General features: G+C 35.1%; 1 protein-coding gene across 1 annotated transcript in view; it reads left to right on the top strand.

The window, feature by feature from the left end:
- The first annotated feature begins 343 nt into the window (after window positions 1-343).
- The window catches only part of LOC149775985 (uncharacterized), a 68,116-nt gene continuing 49,430 nt past the window's right edge, over window positions 344-19,029 (top strand). Inside the window, exons 1-4 of the mRNA XM_089941102.1 lie at window positions 344-488; window positions 7,048-7,113; window positions 11,075-11,175; window positions 15,923-16,018. Coding sequence (XP_089797228.1) covers window positions 412-488; window positions 7,048-7,113; window positions 11,075-11,175; window positions 15,923-16,018 — 340 coding nt within the window. The 5' untranslated portion in view covers window positions 344-411. The remainder of the gene's footprint in view (window positions 489-7,047; window positions 7,114-11,074; window positions 11,176-15,922; window positions 16,019-19,029) is intronic.

The following is a 19,029-nucleotide window of genomic DNA, read 5'->3' as shown; positions in this document are numbered from 1 at the left end:
TTTTGTATAGTTAGTACATATCTGTGCGTTGCAGTCTTTCACATTAAAACTTCCTAGTTGCCATGCTGTATGATATAAGAGGGACACTGGAAGTCAAAATTACCATGCAAATTCAAAAGAATAATATATTGAAAGCTTTGTATATTAATATCTTACAAAACAGAGCACATTTTGGAACACAGTTTAATAAAACTATATTATTACTTACCTCTAATTAGACACGATTATTTAAAGTATGTATTTTTCCCCATAAGTACCTCGTTTACCTTAAATGGGAACTGTTTGCTGTTTTAAGTTTTGGTATTGTGGAAATACGTTTTTCACAGTATATAAATTCTAAACTTCCTCCTTAAACTCAGAGGCAGAATGGCTTCTGAATAGAAAGTCTCATTGCCCGCAGTTAAAAAGCGTATGGATTGTAAAGTGTCGATTGCCTTTTGGCTGTTGTTATTTCTTTCTTTCGTGCCGGAAAGAAAAGCATGGAGCGGGTATGTTCAGTCAGTTTATTGCTTTGTCATTTTCCATTTACAATTTTCGTAGAATCGTTACTTATTAATCTTATGGAAAAAATAGGACTATTCGACAATCAAAATGAGGCAGTCATGGCTTAGAATGATCTGGAAATGAGTGTTTATATTTTTAAGGGGTACAACTTAATGGAAGACAAAGAAAATTGTTTTAACAAAACGTATGGCAACTTTTATGTCACTAACATATCAGATTGAAGAAATTATCCGGACGAATTTTACAGTAACATGACTTCTAGGCCATAGCAATAAACACCGGACTATTCATATAAGTTTCTGTACCATAACAATCAGGCCACGGTAGTATCAACTAAAGAGAACAACTGTGTTTCTATATTTTAAGGCAGATAATAGTTTGTAAGTTGCTCGTGTTAGACTTTGAGTCAGCACTCATGTATCTTTAGGAGTTGTTATATCATAAAGGTTTATGCTGGGTTTTGTATGTAAGTCTTACCATTTGTTTTCTTCTGTTATCATGCTGTTAAATTATGCAAGTGCTGAGAGAGAGAGAGAGAGAGAGAGAGAGAGAGAGAGAGAGAGAGAGAGAGTTGGAAAAGCGAAAGATAAAGGTGAAGTTAAGCTGAGAAAAAAGATGACTGAAGACCGCCGTGATTGTCTCCCGATACGTTTTCTTTATTCGTTTATTTCTTTTTCTGTCTTCCTTTCATTTTCAGCATTTACATGGGCTGAATCTATTTGTTTAATACTGCAACAAGTATACAGTAACTAAATCGTTGTTTTAGCTTGTTTTATTTTTAATTTGTGCTTTTTTAAACCCTTGTTCATATTAACGTCAATTTGAGTCAGATAGATGACTCGAGCTCAAACGTGCTTTGGAATGAGCTTTAAAAATCACCATAGTGATATATTTTTTTAATTATCTAAGACCCAAGGAAAACAAAATTGCTAAACAACATATGGGTTGATGTATGTATTCGTGTGTTGCGTTTAGGTTAATAATATTAACTGCATTAAAATAATTTTTTCTAGCATTTGGTCTGAAATTGGTAAAGGGAGTTAACAATGTCACTCCTTACAAACGTTTCACCATGGCTTATGACTCTTTTCATATATCATCATTATGTATATACATGAATGTTCAAAAAGTACGCTGTCAATAATAAAAGCTGGATGAGTATTTTTTAAAATCATTATATTTGTGCAGGTTGAAGATTATAGACTCATGGTGCACAAGAAAAGGAAACGCTCATGAATGACTTTTACAGCAAGGCCGATTTACATCACTTCGTAAATAGTTGCAGCGTTCAAGAGACCTAGTATTCTATTCGCTGACTTTGATTTTTTTCATATGCCTTTTATTGTGTTTTTTAAAAAAAGCCTGTATAATAACTCTTTCCTAAATTATGTGATAATATAAATCGAAACCATTTCATATTCCTTCCAAATTATCTGCCAGAGTTAATGGCACTATGATACCCCGTGTCCTAACAAACTCTGAATATTATCCCTCTGAGTTCTAATTTTCATTTGATCTTAAGTCGCCTTTTGTTTTTATCGAAATTGAATTATTGGCAAGTAATTTGAAGGATAGACATTACATCTCTTTGTATTTATCGTTCCCTCGTATAAAAGAACAATGAAAGAAGGCCGGAAATTGTGGAAAAAAATGAGATAGCGCGAGGACAAAGAGAGAGAGAGAGTTTTTGTAAACTCGATACAGAGAATAACATGAAAACTGATTGTATTTATTATGACATCCAGCACATGAACAACGAAAGAAAACATTGAATTGCAAAAATTAAAGAATAATTCAATCCAAGGAAGAAAAAAGGAAAGAAACCCCCACTTATCTTCTTAGCAACTGTTCCACAATTTAAATACTGCAACACACCATTGTATTGATGTCCGTAAATTCAGTTTCACATATCTTTGCAATATCCTGCACCATAAAGTCCACAGAACTCATTCTAACACAATATCAATTCGTTACAGAAAATAAAGCAATGCGGTATTTCTAGGTAAATGTAGTTTTCGATTGTTTGAAACCATTGCACTTTCCAGCCAGTTTTCCTTCAGAAGATTAAGTAACCGTCATTCTAAGCATCACATCATATATACAAATGACAAATGTCGGGTATTTGAAAAAGACACGAACATTATCACGTGGGCAGTAGAATATGATTTGTGACATGTTTATTGACAGACTGTGCAACATTAGAAAGAAACAAAATTATGCTGGAAAAGAGGCACGTGAGGGAAAGATGTGTCCCAGATGGAAAGAAAAGAGCTGAACATATTAATATCTAAAAGAAAGTCGCGATCATACAGTGCGTCACGTAGACAATATTCTCTCGTGTGATGCCGGTGATAGTTTACGATGGGGAACTCGAAAGGTATTGGTATAGAAAACCCGGACGCTAAAGACCCTAGATTTTTCTTTCCATAACATTTTCGTTGCTCCATCCTGCACTATATCTGGTATTCCACTAGCACTTACAGTCTTACTAATAGGTTTACTCAACATTGACTTTGTTCAGGTGATATAAAGCTAATTTTCTTTTCTTTACAAAGGGTCTAATAACAAACTAAAGTCTTTTACGTTTTGAACAACTAAAATATCTATGATCGCTAAATGTTTCTCATCGCTCTTAAAATATACACCTATTATTAACAGAATGTCGAAACTGACCCTAAACCCATATGCAAACGGTATATAAAATCAAGACTGGACGTGTTCTAAACCCATGTGTAGAATTTATATAAACTCAAGACTGTGGCAGTGTTATAAACCCGTGTGCAGAAGTTACATAAACTTAAAACTGTGAAAGTGTTGTAAACCCGTGTGCAGAAATTAAATAAACTCAAGATTGTAGACGTGTTCTAAACCCATGTGGAGAAGATATCTAACATCTAGATTGTGCATGTAATCTACACCTATGTGCAGAAGTTATATAAACTCTAGATTGCTCAAGGAATTATTCGCGAAGGTTTTGAAAACAAATTTCGAACTTACGCTGAGTCTGAATAAAATGTGAAACTTGCAGCTGTCAAGATTTTCCTAAAACAGATCTATCGTTTTTGGTCGTTAAGGTGTTTTTATATGGGCGGTTGTAAACGAAAAAAAAATTAAAATCATTGGTTGAAAGTATTTTTTCACAAATTTCTAGACTGATTAAAAAGAAGGACACTTGTTTTCCTTTTCCGTTCTCTGTCCACCTTTTTTAATCCTGCTTCTTCTCTCTCATTTACTTTTAATTGAATTTCTATTTTCAATGGTTGCCACAGTACCTTTGATGCTTTAGTATTAATTGATTTTTATTCTATTAATACATGACTTGAGCTGCATCCTGCAACAACAATTTTAAACGTTAAAAAGCAATATATTATAAGAACGTATAACCAAATCTCATTGATGTACTTGGAGTTTAAGTCCATTAAAATATTAAATAGTTCTGATGAACAGTAAAAGAGAAAATCAATGGATAGATGTTGAAAATAAATATGTAAACTTATGAGCATAAACACTTCCCAGTTAAATCTAAAGCATGGACACTTCCTAGTCAAGCAATGTTTGGGGAAATTACCGTAACGGTTGGCTTCGTACTTCCTTGTCTGACTTAGAAGGTTCCTTTGCAAACTATGCTCTTAATATTTAGCAAGGTAATTCTTGAAATCAGCCAGAGCACTACGTTTCCATTACACTCGGCAAAATATTAAATTGTTGTGAAAGTCTACCAGGAATATGATATCTATACAAACCTAGCACTACAAATGTACGAATGAATGGTTGTCAACCGCTTGACGTGCCTCTACATTTAGCTAAGTATTTAAAAAAAAAAAAATAAAACAAATTGCTGACGTGAGGGTTACTAGCCTGACTGTTACAGTTGTTTAAGTGGTTTGAGGATATGAAAACAGTTTTAACTTCGTGTGCCGATTAAGGACAATTCAGATTCGTTTGGTCCCAAATGCTATAATGAACCTCAATTTGGAGAAAATACTGCGACATGAATATTTCGGACACGGTCTTTTATGTATGTTTGTTTTATAATAGCGTTGAAGAAACCCCATTAATCATTGAATTACATTGCTCGATGTGGTGGACAAATCAGAGTAATATATTATTTAACATGGCTGACAAATCATTGTAATACGTTGCTCTATTTGACTGACAAATCACTATAATGCATTGTTTTATTCGGCTGATAAATCATTGTAATACGTTGCTCAATATTCCTGATAAATCATTGTAATAGTTGACTTTATATCAATGACAAGTCACTGTAATACATTTCTCTGTTTGGTTGACAAAGCACCGTAATACGTAGCTCTGTATGGCTCAGAAATCACTAATACATTGTTCTATATGGCGGACAATTCAGAGTAATAAATTACTGAGTATGGCTGACAAACCACTGTAGTACATTGCTCTATATAGCAGACAAATCACTGTGATATATGGCTTCATATGCCTTACAAATTTACTTTAAGTAGTACTAACGTTCAATATAAGTTGTGAAGACATGATAGGATATTTCAGTCCTACCATTTCTCGCCATCAATCAATTCTCGGTATGGTTAACAAAATAAAGATTTTTAAATTTAAAATATTTCCCGAGGAGAAATGATGAACATCTTGTAAATGTTTTTATGTGAAAAACAGATCATATTCTCTAATGTATCTTGTTAAACGCATGCTGGGAATGGGTGAGGAGTGGTAAGCGCGAAATCAGCACGTGCGGAACAGAAGCCAAATAAGGGGAAAAATAAACGACTTTTTTTTTGTTACATGCACATGTTGCGGACAGCGCGATAAATGTATGCATTTATGCGTCTAACATTACGTTTATTCCACTGATGATATCAAGTTACCATTATTTAAAAAAGTCACCTGGACAGGCACGCTGTAAGATACGATGTTGTTTCGAGATCAACGAGGCATTTTGCCGCGATTATCAATATAAGGATAGCTTAAGTATAAAAACGTTGAAAGAAACGTACCCACTGAGATATAATCAATCAAATGAATATATCAAGCGCGTTAACTGCAACCAGAACTTTCCATAGATTTATCGTTTTGACAAATGAGTATACTTACTCTTTGCAACATAATTTATATGTTTTGAACAACTAACATCTGTAATTATTTCATTTTATTTTGTATCTTAATGTAGTTTCGAGGAAACTTCCCCTTGAAACTTCATCTTTCTTTCCAGATATTTTCTAAAAATGCAAAACTCCAGCTTGTATTCTTTCAAAACAATATTTAAAAAATATGTATAGCTAAACAGAATAACAAGTATACTGAATCTGACTTCTTAGAATTTGCAAAACCTGAAGAGTTGTATGGGATTTATCCTTGTATTTGAAAATATATAGATATTATATAATAAGACTATCTTGTGCAGTAATAATTACTGCTACAATACAAGCATGTCATGAATAATGTTGGGGACTCAGTCAAAAAAACATTACTTTTATTCCTACACCGCTAGCAAATCAAGCCGACTAGAACATTTAAAACAACCATAATGCGGAATATCACAATAATTTCAAACACTGTAGCATATTTCAACAAATGTACAGAGAGAAAAATTGGTTTGTAGGAGGTATCTAAAAGGGTGAGTAGGTAGGTATGATAGATGAATCGATAAAAAAGATGGGTGAATGGAGATGCGAAACAATGTGCAGGCAGAACGATAGATAGTTTGACAGATGGATGGGTTAAAGATACATGGTGGGATAAATTCAACTTGATTGTTAATACATAAACAACAAGTAACTAAGCTTTAATAGCTTATCGTATTGGCTCACAATTTGGTGATGTTTTAAATACGCGTTTGTCTACTCTCTTGTATTTAGAAATATAAAGTCTAACATTGATATTATCAGACTTTTGATTCCTCTACGCAGGATAATCATCAAACAGTAAAGTGTTGTTTAAAGAACTTTCTTTCATTTAAAAAGAGTTTTCTAATACAAAAATATTTTGTTAGCGTTTTGAGAACTGGCAGAAGAGTTATAACTAAGTGCCATATTTTACTGGTACGCAGGTTTCCACACTAAGCAAACTATTCGAAGCTCAAAACGGTATAGGAGCGTCAAATAGTGCGCACCCGAAGATGTTTCTAGATTAATGTTTGTGCCTGTATATTAGATACATCCACAGTGTTTGATTAAAAAAGAAATCTGTACGAATTAATATACTTATAAAGAACTCACAATTGTATAACAGATAAAGAGAAATCTGCAAAAGGAGAGCTTTGTTCAATTCATTTGATAAAATGAAGAAAACAATAGTCTTTGGTTACACTGTTCCATCGACTATGGTTCCTAAAGTCTGTTCATAGTTTTAATCTTCCTTACCTTTATACGACATGAAGTGTGCATGGATTAAAATCTATTCATCTTCCACCATGTTATTATCGATTAACTTACCGGACATTGTTCGTTTGTCATTGCTTTTGTTTCGCCAATGCTAGATCGAACTAATATACAGATATAAGTACTATATCAGTAGTATATAAATACTTTGATTCCGTTTCCTCTTTACTTTCAGAAATGTATGCAGTAGGTGGGCGGTACGATATGTCTGGAGTCCATATTGCATTTGCTATTATGGATGGTACGATTCTTTTACTGTTGTCAATTAGTTTCTTCAATAGTTTGCAATAATATGTATAAAGATATATTTTTGTATATGTTGACTAACTCTGTATGCTCTTTATAAGTAATTGATTCGAATAAATGAAAAATTACTTGGTGTGTAAATGCTACTTATACTTTGCCGCCATGAGTAAATACCATGCTTTAACGGATTTTCACTTCAACAAATAGTAGAGGAATTTTCCAGTTGATCGCAACATTATTGAAAGCGAAGTTTTGTTGTTGTTGGGAGGGGGGATGATATTTCAGATCGGTAATTTATTTCCACTGCTGATATTCTTGGTATTTGTCACTCACATGCCTAGATTAGTAATTGAGACACACACACACACACACACACACACATATATATATATATATATATATATATATATATATATATATATATATATATATATATATATATATATATATATATAATGAGGACTTTGTATAGCGCCTAATCTTTAGAAGCTCTAAGCGCTTTGCAACATTAGACAACACCTATAAGATAAGAAACATATAATGATATGATTACAAAAACAAACACCATGAAATTAGAAAACATTAAAAAACATGCTGAGAATATTTAAGGTAGGAAACATTATTATGTCTTTAAGTTTGTTCTTGCAGTCGAAATTAGTGAGTTTTGAGAGCCCTCTTGAATGTGATCACTGTGTCTTTGTGTCTAAGTTCAGTGGGCAATTCATTCCACGTTGCTGGCCCTGGTATGCAAAAGAACGCTGTCCATATGACTTTGTTTTCATAGTGGAAGTAATGAATATACGATTGTCAGAAGAGGAGCGTAAGTATCTTGCTGGTGGTACACATGGGTGAGGTCGGATAGGTATGTTGGACTAGAGTCCGACAGTGAAACGTAGCACAGAGAACAGATTTCGTGTTTGATTCTGTATCGAATGGATAGCCAGTGTAGGGTACAGAGCAGCGGGAGGCATACTCTGATCGTGGTACTCTAAGTATGATCCGAGCAGCTGTGTTTTGAACTTTTTGAAGTATCTGGAGCAGATATTGAGATGAACCAGACATAATTGAGTTACAATAGTCCAGTCTTGAAAGTGCTAATGAACACACAAGTGTTTTAGTGGCATCAACTGAAAGATATTTGCGAATGGAGCTGATGCGTCTCAGCTCAAGATATGCAGCCTTGCATATGTTCATGACATGTTGGTGCAATGTGAGAGTACTGTCCAGAGTAACACCTAGGTTTCGTACTGATTGTGTGAATTAATTGTTGGTGTTGCTGATATTTATTGTTTGAAGTAAAGGATGTGAATGAGAAAGTCTTTGTGCTGTGATCAGAATGGCCTCAGTTTTATCATCATTCATCTGCAGCTTGTTACATGTCATCCATGATTTCACATCAGAAATGCACCTCTCTACACCTCGGATGGTAGCATCAACTTCAGTTGGGTGGCTAGATTTGTATATTTGGGTGACATCAGCGTAAAATTGGTGAGACACTGGATGATGATCTATGACACTTGAGAGCGACTGAGTGTACATAATGAAGAGAACAGGTCCAATAACAGACCCCTGTGGAACACCACACCATAGATCAACTGGGCTGGTGTGTATTCCATTTGCAGATACAATTTGTGTCATGTTGACCAAGTAGGACTTGACCCACAGTAAGGCTGTATCATGAATGCCAAATACATGCTGGAGACGGTGAAGTAATATATCATGATCTATTGTGTCAAATGCTGCAGACAAATCAAGGAGGGTGAGGACTGTAATCTTTCCGCTATCCAACGCAGAGAGAATGTCATTAACTACTTTTAAAAGAGTAGTTTCAGTACTGTGGCAAGGGCGATATGCAGATTGTACATTACTAAAAAGACTGTTTGAATTTAGATGAGATACAAGCTGAGATAGGACAACCTTTCCTAAGATTTTTTATATGAATGGGAGATTAGAAACTGGGCGGTAGTTCTTTAAATCGTTATAGTCTAGTGTTGATTTCTTCAGCAGAGGCTTTACAATGGCAGTTTTGAAAAATGATGGGAATTCCCCGGATGAGAGAGAGGTATTAATAACATCAGTTAGTGAAGGCAATACTGGATCTAAGCACTCAAGCAGCAGTGATGTTGGAATTGGATCAAGTTCACATGACTTTGGTGCACTCTTCATCAGGATTGTACGTACGAAATCCATAGAGACAGGTTCAAATGCTGCCAATGGTTGCAGCTCAAATTCTGTATCCCAACTGTATGGTGACGACGAGTCAATTGAAATTGTGGTGTCAAGCTTATCTCTAATGGTTTGTACTTTGTCACAGAAGAAATTTGCGAACATGTCCGGAAGGTCGACTGGAGAGAAGGTAGTTGGAAGTGGTGTAGATTTGTTCCTTGACATTAGCTTCCTAGTAATCTCGAAGAGCTCTTTGCAGCTGCAACTTTCCATGATCTTAGTAGTATAGTGGGCTGATTTCGCTGCATGGACTATATTTGTGACATTCTTCTTAGTGGCTTCATATATTTGCTTATGAATAGTGAGTATGGTGGAAAGCCAAAGCCTCTCAGCTTTACGGCGGTCTCTTTTAGCAGTGCGAAGTTGGTCCCTCACACTGCTATACTATGGAGAACACTTTTGAATTGATACTCTGCACTTGGTAGCTGGGGCATGTTTGTCAAGCAATGAACGCAGGTAGTTATCGAGTTGTTCTGCGGTAGGAGGTAAGCAAGTTGTTAGGTTAGCTTAGATATTGTGCATTAGTTTGGTTCTATTTATCATACGGAGATTTCTTTTAGCAGCAGATGAAGGTGGAGGGTTAGGGACTGATACGTCAAGATGGCATATAATGCAGAGGTGATCTGATGCAAGGTCATGGGATACCAGGGAGGACCGTAGTATGTTATCATCAGGTCTATGAAGAATCCAGTCTAAAATGTTACCATGTTTATGGGTGGGTTTTGTTAACTGATTGTTTGAGGTTGAAAACATTAATGGAATCTATGAGTTTTAATGTATTTGGGTGTCCGGGACAGTCATAGTGAAAGTTGAAATCTCCAAGAATAATCAGGTTGCCACCTATCGAATTTCCATAGTCCAGGAGATTCGGAAACTGGTCCAAAAACAGAGAGTCAGCCAGCTTGTTTTTTCTACTAGGTGGAGGGCGGCATAGGCAGAAAAAATGGACTGACCATTGCTCTCTCTCTCTCTCTCTCTCTCTCTCTCTGTATATATAGAGAGAATTATAAATATACACCAGACAGAACGGAAAGTAATTTCCCTGGATTCTATAGAAGAATGCTTGATAATAGTAGGCAGAATTAATATTTAATACAAATAATGCTATCATACAGGTTAGAGAATTGTTAATTCGTACTCTACGGAGATTCGAATACAGGTCCACGGGTGAATGGCACCCATCAAGCATTCTTCTATAGAATCCAGGGATAGCACTTTCCATTCTGTCTGGTGTTTAGTTATGATTCTCTATAATTGATCATATATACCTTGATTTCTTTCATAGGGATCCGGAATGACTGTGTAGATAGATGAGAATTAATTACTTGATCGTCATGCGAGTGTGTCTGCTACACAGGAGTGCACATAACACCGATTCAGTCGCATCAGTTTTTGGTGATGCGTGCTTAGTCGTGAAGGAATATGGGCTGGTGCGTACAGGCAAGGCGATGGGTGCCATATACCCGCGGACCTGGGTTCGAATCTCCGTAGAGTACGAATTAAAAAATTAAAATGCTCTAAGTTGTATAATATTATTATTTGTATTATATATATATATATATATATATATATATATATATATATATATATATATATATATATATATATATATATATATATATATATATAGTGTGTGTGTGCATGGATGGACGAATGAATGGATATATAGACTGTTCTTTGAAATAGTTCTTGAAAATAGTTGCACACTGGTAGGTGTTTTCCTCTTTCAGGGGATGTTCGGCATGGAGAGATAGATGGGTACTTGTCGACTACCAACAACAATACTGTTGTCCAGGGTGGACACATAACGGAAACGAAGTTTGCACAATACGTAATGATTTTTTTCCTCTCTATTTTGATCTAGATGTCTTAGGTTACGTGTTTAGGCTCTAATAAGCAGTAACAAAAGAGTGAAAACAACAAGCTTTGAAAAATTTAACAAATAATTTATTTCCCTGGAAAAACAATGTAAAAATAAAAAATAAGAGCTTATGGTTTTAAGCAATCAAATCCAGAAATAATCCCAGAATAATCCATGAATTAAATTTTAGAAGTCCTAGTATTGAAATGTTCTAATGAATTCAAGTTCAAGTCCCGAAGAAAAATCCAAAATGAAAGTTGATGACGTATGCGGTAGTCAGTATAGCGCTGATATGTTTACTGTTCTTTGTGAACCATAGAAAATAATATTCCAGTGTTTGAATTCCGAATAAAATTTAAAGAAATGTCTTTGTCCAAGAAATCTGTATGAGCACTCAGATATTTCCAGGACAAGAATTACTTTTAGAATCCAAATAATTTGAATAATAACTTCAAACTGGTCACAACGAAACACTTTTCCAGTGTCGAAAGTAAAAGTCCAACTGAGAAATATCTATCTAAACATCACTATTAAATCTAACTGCTGCGCAATTTCGGAAAATCCATAATTGCGAAATAGAGACTTTTTACAATTTAATGTCACATACTCCCAGTATGACTTTGATAAAAACCAATCATTTTACTCCGAGAATAAAATAAAAATAGAAAGTTGTTTACTCGTCTCAGTGATTTCTGAATCAAGGGCGGGAACTAAGTCAAAAATAGAAACAGTGTTTCTTTTATTAGGTATTTATGAAAATGTTAGCTCAAAATGAATTTTCTGGAAAATATAAAATTCCTAGTAAACAAAATTACATTACTTTGACATATAAAGAAATTAAAATATTTTTTTCTTCAAAACTTACAAACAATTAAATTAAATCAAATATAAATTAAATCAAATATAACAGATGGTCACCTAGTTTAATAAGCAGTCCAAAGCTGCTTTGGGCATACTATTCCACAGCGTTAACATATCTGTTAATGTTGTACATATGATAGTTTACTAGCAATTTACACACACATTTTTCAACATTTTATCCGTACTTTTATTCTTATACTTTTTCTTTGACTTTCTATTTGAGATGGTTACCTTTATGCTATTTAACTTACTAATGTCCATATTTAACTAACATAACTTAAAGTGAGTTTTAAAATGCACCAATCTGATTGGATAATATTTAAGCCTTACTAATTATCTTGCAAGTAGTATATAAACCCTGTCTCTTGGCTCAACCGACTAAGTTTTGGCCTTCAAGTCCAGAGATCGCTTGGCCAGGAACCTGGTTTAGCTTATTATTTGGCGTATTGGTCAACGTTTTTATTGTTCTGCTAAAAACATGGTTTCAAAGATTTTTTTCTTACAGATTCCTAACTTCCGGGTTGACTGCCTAGTTTAAGCTCTAAGCCCAGAGTCATCGTTCTTGTGCCAACAACCCTATAAAAATATAGGACATAAAGCCAGCCCCTATCCCCACACCAGTTTTATTAACTGTTTCTGTCCATTTATATTGTATCATACGAAAATGAGAATATCCGTAGGTGATTGTTGAGTTAACTGTTATGTTATTGTCCTGTTTGTTCTGTTAGGTGCTTTATTTTGTATTGCTTACACATTGATATTCACACCCCTTGAGATATATAGTTGAAACAAACAACAGCTAATGCAGGACGTGAAAATATATTCTGCATCTGGTTTTCCATCTATTTAAAAAAGTTCATCAGTCGATACACTAAAAAGCACAGGATAAAAAGGCAGCACGCTTCACCATCTTTGATTCGTTTCGAATCCACTATGAAACGTTTTGGCAAAAGAGCGCACTACAGCATCAAGAGCCTCTCTATGTTGATAGTACATAGGGAAAAAGGTTTCCAGCTACAAGTAGAGGCTACATCTATTTTGCATATCTTGTTTTTCACCATTCAAGAATCGAACATTTGTGCACCTGTTTTTCAATACAGGAGATTCTGTGTTATGCTCGTCATTTAAGTATTGTTTTATTCCTTTTTCATTTGCATACAATATATTTTGTTTAAAGCTTATACTACTTTAGCAGCAAGGTTTTTATTTTTGTGTCTGGAGCTTTGTTTCTTGCCGAGTGGATTTTTTATTTGCTTTTATGCACTTAGCTGTCGGAAGCTGAGTATATCTCCGGGTTTAAATATAGAAAATATGTCTGGCGGAAACCAGGGTTCGAACTATTAACATTTGGTTTGCAAGTTTGATGCTTTGAGTGATTCACCTATTGCGATCAGTTATAAATACTATAGCACACTTCCCGTATCCTGCAATAAAAAAAATGATGTTTTTAAATTAAAAGTTTTGATAGAGGAACAGTTTTCACGACTTAAAGCTCCATTCTCATCCCTATGCTGTAAATGAAAACATCCTGGTCTTTTTAGAAAATTCTTAGACATTTTACTCTATCTCACAGAATAAATGACACTTAGATCTAATACCAGGCCATACAAGATGTTAACTACCTTTGTAAATATATGCAGTTTAACCTAGAAAGAAATATTTGGTATATTCTTATCAATCAAAGAGGAGACATGCAAATCAGTCCCGTGCATGTGCGTTTCAGTCTAAAATCAAGTTAACAGTCACTTTCTTTGATCGATATTGTCAAGATCACTAGCGCACGTGTTCAAATAGTCCAATCGTCTTATGACTGACAAGACATTTTTGGAATAATATAATCAGGTAATAAACTTTTCTTTGGTAAACGACACACACTGTGAAAGAATAGTACATGAAATATATATAAAACGACCCTTAGGTCCGGTTGGTTTACTGATGGATCTGTGAAATATGTTAACCAGTATCGCTTAAAACTATTACACATAGTGTTTCGCAAAAAGGCGTCTTCGTTGTATATACACATATCAATAACTACTCGCACAATATCGTATATATTGTGGTATACGCTCATTGGCATTTTTGTGTATTTCGGGTCTTTGTCTTCGGTCATTGACCTCTGTGTTTGGGACAGATTATGGACCCATTAACGGCATGAAAATTCGTCTCTGTTAAATATCTCCAATCATGACATGGTAGGATATTAAAGCTGTTACAAATGAAAAGCAGATTGCGTTAGCTCTATATTGTTCTTTGCAGAATTCAGTGCTTGATGATGGTAAGTGTAATGAGCATTCATACATTAGATTTGTATATGACAGTTTATATGAAGCTATTGACCTTATTAAGCTTGGCACACTTTAATCTGATAAATGCCAGTACGATATTCCAGTTCATAATGATGAAAAGTTTAATTGATTTTGCTAAAATTTCATAACACACTATGCACTATAACTGTTCATTAAATCATGAAATCTAAACTGTAGTTTTAGAAAATGCTTACTGCAGTTAAGCCAAAATTTCGAAATTTGTTTTTAGAAAAATGTCTTGAAAACAGTGTTTTAAATATGCTTTAAAACATCGGCCAAATGGAAAAGAAAAAAGAAAAAAGGGGCCGGAAAATTGAATGGCTTGTCCATGAATCTTGACATAAGGATAAAATCTTAGTTTGCTGAGGCAGCACCTTAGGGTTACACAACTGTTGTTATATTTTGAGGATATAATGTGAGGCAATGTTTTAAAATATCGTAGTTTTCTTTGTTCTCTTGATAACACATGAAACTAGGCATTTGTTTGAGATTACAAGGATCCAAAGTAACTGTCACTCAATATTTTTATACTAAATTATGAATATATTATCTTAATATTACAATATATTTAAAAATAAATATTGTTATTTTCATTTGTAACACATGAACACTTACTTTTGCAGTTCCATATCTAGGTTCATGTTCTGGTAAATGTTTCAGACAATTTATTTTTGAAAGAAATTGTTTGTTTCCATGTTGAAACTACGATACATTTTATTTTTGTTCATTGCAGTTCTAAAACGATCCCTTATGAACAGAATTCTTTAAACGGTTAATGAATGAAGTCTTCTGTAAAGAATGATGAATGATTTGGAAGCGACCATGCCAAATTATATTTTTCCATCGATGGCTATTTTCACGTAATCTATTAAAAAAAGAAAGATTAATTTCCCTTTCCATTTCAATGACGTCACGAAAAGATGCCATCACGCATCGTTGTGATTGGAATGTACAGGTTTAATTGAGAGTATTCATTCTGAGAATATTTCCTGTGGTTTTGTAACAAACGGTCGCTAATTTCTTAAGTTTTCCAACACAGGCGGTTACTCATCTCATCCGGTAGAGGGCGTTTCCTAGGTGAAGTGTCTCCGAAATGGATAAAATGAAGAAATTCCTGTCTCATAAAACTTAAGAAATTAGGGTCCGTTTGCTACAAAACTATTGGGTCAAATGTGCTTAGATATTACAGATATACAAAACAGAATGAACTCTATCGATTGAGTGCAAAAGATAATGTAACTCATATTTTCCCATTTTACTCACGTTGACACGGCAAAAATCAACCAACATAGGGTTAACTGTCCCTATTCTTTAGTTTCTTTCAAGATCCTGTGGATTATCTTTTAACCTGGACGACATCAAAATGTTCTCCATTAAACCGTAAAATTATATTTTCTGCAGAAAAGAAAAGGTCTTTATATGCCTATTATTATTATTATTATTATTATTATTATTATTATTGATATTATTATTATTATTATTATTATTATTATTATTATTATTATTATTATTATTGATTTGTAATCTCTGGCTTCAATACTTTATTACAGCGATTTGTTATCCAACTTGTAAAAATGGAGGAAGATGCACATCTCCGAATGTATGTCAATGCACCGATACTTTCACTGGTCCAACTTGTGACACACGTAAGTACACTTTTGCCACTCCTGTTGAACAATAAAACAGCTTACGGATTCAAGAAAGTCATATGTAATCTTTAGTCCCAGAGGCCGTCCCTGTAAGAATGCTAATACAATTTTCTAATTTTATTTCATTTATATATTTTGATTTTATTGTTATTATCTATTTTATTTTATTTCTATATAAGGTCCTTCCCCTCTGTATTTGGATTGCTTGCCAGCGATAGCCATTACAACGCCTTTCATAGAAACTTTTAAAGTCTACATCGGCGCTGTAGGCCCCATGTCTTATTTTAACGTGTTTTTAACTTGTACAAGTAGCCTTTTTCACACATATACATAGTTCACCACAGTGCGACTATACCTGAATATGGGCCAAGCACTTAATTGGTGTGTGTGTGTGTGTGTGTGTTTGTAACTGATATAGATTTTTAATGTTGCTTTAACAGTTTTTCAGTCATATCGCTATGATGTCTGCAGTGTGGCAGTTTATAGTGGTGTGTAGCACTGGGGCATCAGGCCGCAGACATTTCGTATCATGTCGCACCTGTAATGTTTGGGTTTTATAATGAGAGAGGAAAAGACCTGTTTCTACAAACACGTTTATTCCATACCATACAAACTAGAACTGACTTGCTTGTCAGACGTACATCCAGTACCCTATAAATCAGCCATATCACAGTTATCTAAGTTGCTGATTCAGCAGTGAGGAAAGTCTATATTACCGTATAGCACTGCTTCTAGACCACTATATCCTTCCTTTTCTTTCAGATTTAAAATGTATGTTTTTAAATTGAGAATAAGTTTAGTGTTTCAGACTTTTCATAATGATGATAATATATTTCCTAACGATATAAATTCACACGACAGAAATTCATTAGTGTAATGAAATTTGCGTGTTGATTTTCTGATATTGTACAAAATGGTCAACTTAGAACTGGGTAAAGTAGGTTTACATTTTTCACGGTTTGGTCTTAATAATGTTCTGGGTTTTGATTGACGGCATAGTTCAAGTTCAGCTTGTTAAACTAAATTGCCATTTGAAGAGAGATGCATGTGTAATTGTTATTAACTATCTAGATCTATACAACAGTTTACAGTTATAACATCCGACACAATTTATAAACAAAACATCATAAAGCACAATGCATGTGGTAAAGCTTCTAAAAGTTCTGCATCATTTTGCACACACATAATCCTCAAGGTAGTCTGGTGGTTTTCTGAATCATGGTGATCTTCTTAATGCTAAGTCTGATGATGGATATATATCACATACATCTCCACCCTTCTTTAGATTTATTGTGTCATATGTCTGGTCATCGGATGGTGGATTATGGGGTGAAGAATAACGAATTTCTAGTAATCTGATGGTCTACTTTGCAAGGTTTTCATCTTTGCCTTTTTCTCAGTATCGGTCTTCCAAGTTTTGTTTACGTCTGATTTGATTTGTAGACTTGGGAGTTTAGTTTTCATTTTTCATCCAAATAGCATCTCGGCGGGAAACTTGTTGGTTGTTGCATGAGGTGGGGCTCTGTAATTGCGTAACACGTTGTAAATTTCATGTTTGCAACTTTTATTTCTGCATTAGCTGCTTTAATCACTTCTCCAATTATCATCATAAACCTTTCTGCTTCACCGTTGGCTTGAGGCCATAAAGGTGTGATGTTTCTATGCTTAAGTCCCATGTATTCTGCAAACTTGGTAAACTCTTGTCCATTGAATGGAGGTCCATTATCCGTTGTTACAACTTCTGGCATTCCGAACATTGAAAATATTTTGTCAAGTTGCGGAATGACCGTTTTTGCAGATGTTGAGTTAATAATTTCAACAACTGGATACCTTGAATAGTCATCAACAAGTACCATTAAGTAGTCTATGGAATATGAAACATCTGGAGACCCAGACATAGCAGATCACCTGATCGATTCCCTGGACACTGCCAGGCGCACTCGCTGGGAGGAAACTACAGGATCTCTCAACTTTATGCGCTTCAGCAGGAAATGCTGAAGCTTGATTCGAAGACTTGGCACCGCACAGCAACCACCAGTTCAAGCTCACCCTTTGTCAAGCCAAATGCTATAGCTAGCCACTTATTACAAGTGGCAAAAGTACCCGTGGAGAAACAGTACCGGTGTCAAGTACGAGATGAGTGGCGACAATACTGCCGTCGGAAGTAAGATGAACTAGATCAAAATATTCCAGAGGCATTTACAACAGAACTTGAAACAGTGCTATGCATCATCAAATCAGGCAAAGCAGCAGGATATGACAACATCCTGCCTAAGTTCCTGAAGCATCTTAGTCCGAAGGCAAAGGAATGGCTTGCCACATTTTACACCCGGTTTGTTGGGAAAAGTGCATGCCGATTTTGTGGCGCCAGGCAAAGATTATTGCGATCCCAAATCCTGGTAAAGATCTCAACAATGCGACCAGCTATCGGCCGATCTCCTTGCTGTCATGCTGTGTTAAGGTGCTGGAGCGCCTGATTCTCCAAGGAATTGGTCCTGATTTGGAGAATATCATAACTGTTGAGCAGGAAGGCTTCAGGCATAACTGTAACACTTGCGATCAAGTCCATGCTCTGAGCACATTTGTTGAAAACGGGTTTTAGAGGAAACTTAATATTGGAGTTGTTACTCCTTTACAACGGTTGCCGGTACTCAGCAACATTCATTCCTCCACAGCTGCGTGGACAGGAAGCAACCAAAAAAGTGTTGGCTAAGATATATGCCAGTGAGAAACTTCCACTGTACATGGACATCACCTCACATCCAGCAGTCCGCTTGACTTCGAGACGCCCAATCTAGTTAGGTCCGTTATCGGAGGATATGACAGCTATTTCGGCATGGAGTGTCAAGTGGTCTTCAACATATAGTGTAAACAGCTCCCTCTTAGCTGAGCCATCTGTCTGCCCTCCTAGCTTCAATCTTCCACGTCATCTGTGGACCACACTGAACCACTTTTGGACAGGACAGGGTCATTGTGCGTCAACATTGTCCTATGGGGCCAGGCCAATA

The sequence above is a fragment of the Sinohyriopsis cumingii genome, chromosome 18, assembly GCF_028554795.1.
Source record: "Sinohyriopsis cumingii isolate HCF-2022 chromosome 18, ASM2855479v2, whole genome shotgun sequence".
Classification (NCBI taxonomy): Eukaryota; Metazoa; Mollusca; class Bivalvia; order Unionida; family Unionidae; genus Sinohyriopsis; species Sinohyriopsis cumingii.
Note: the sequence above shows the minus strand (reverse complement) of the source record. Positions and strands in the feature narration are given on the sequence as shown.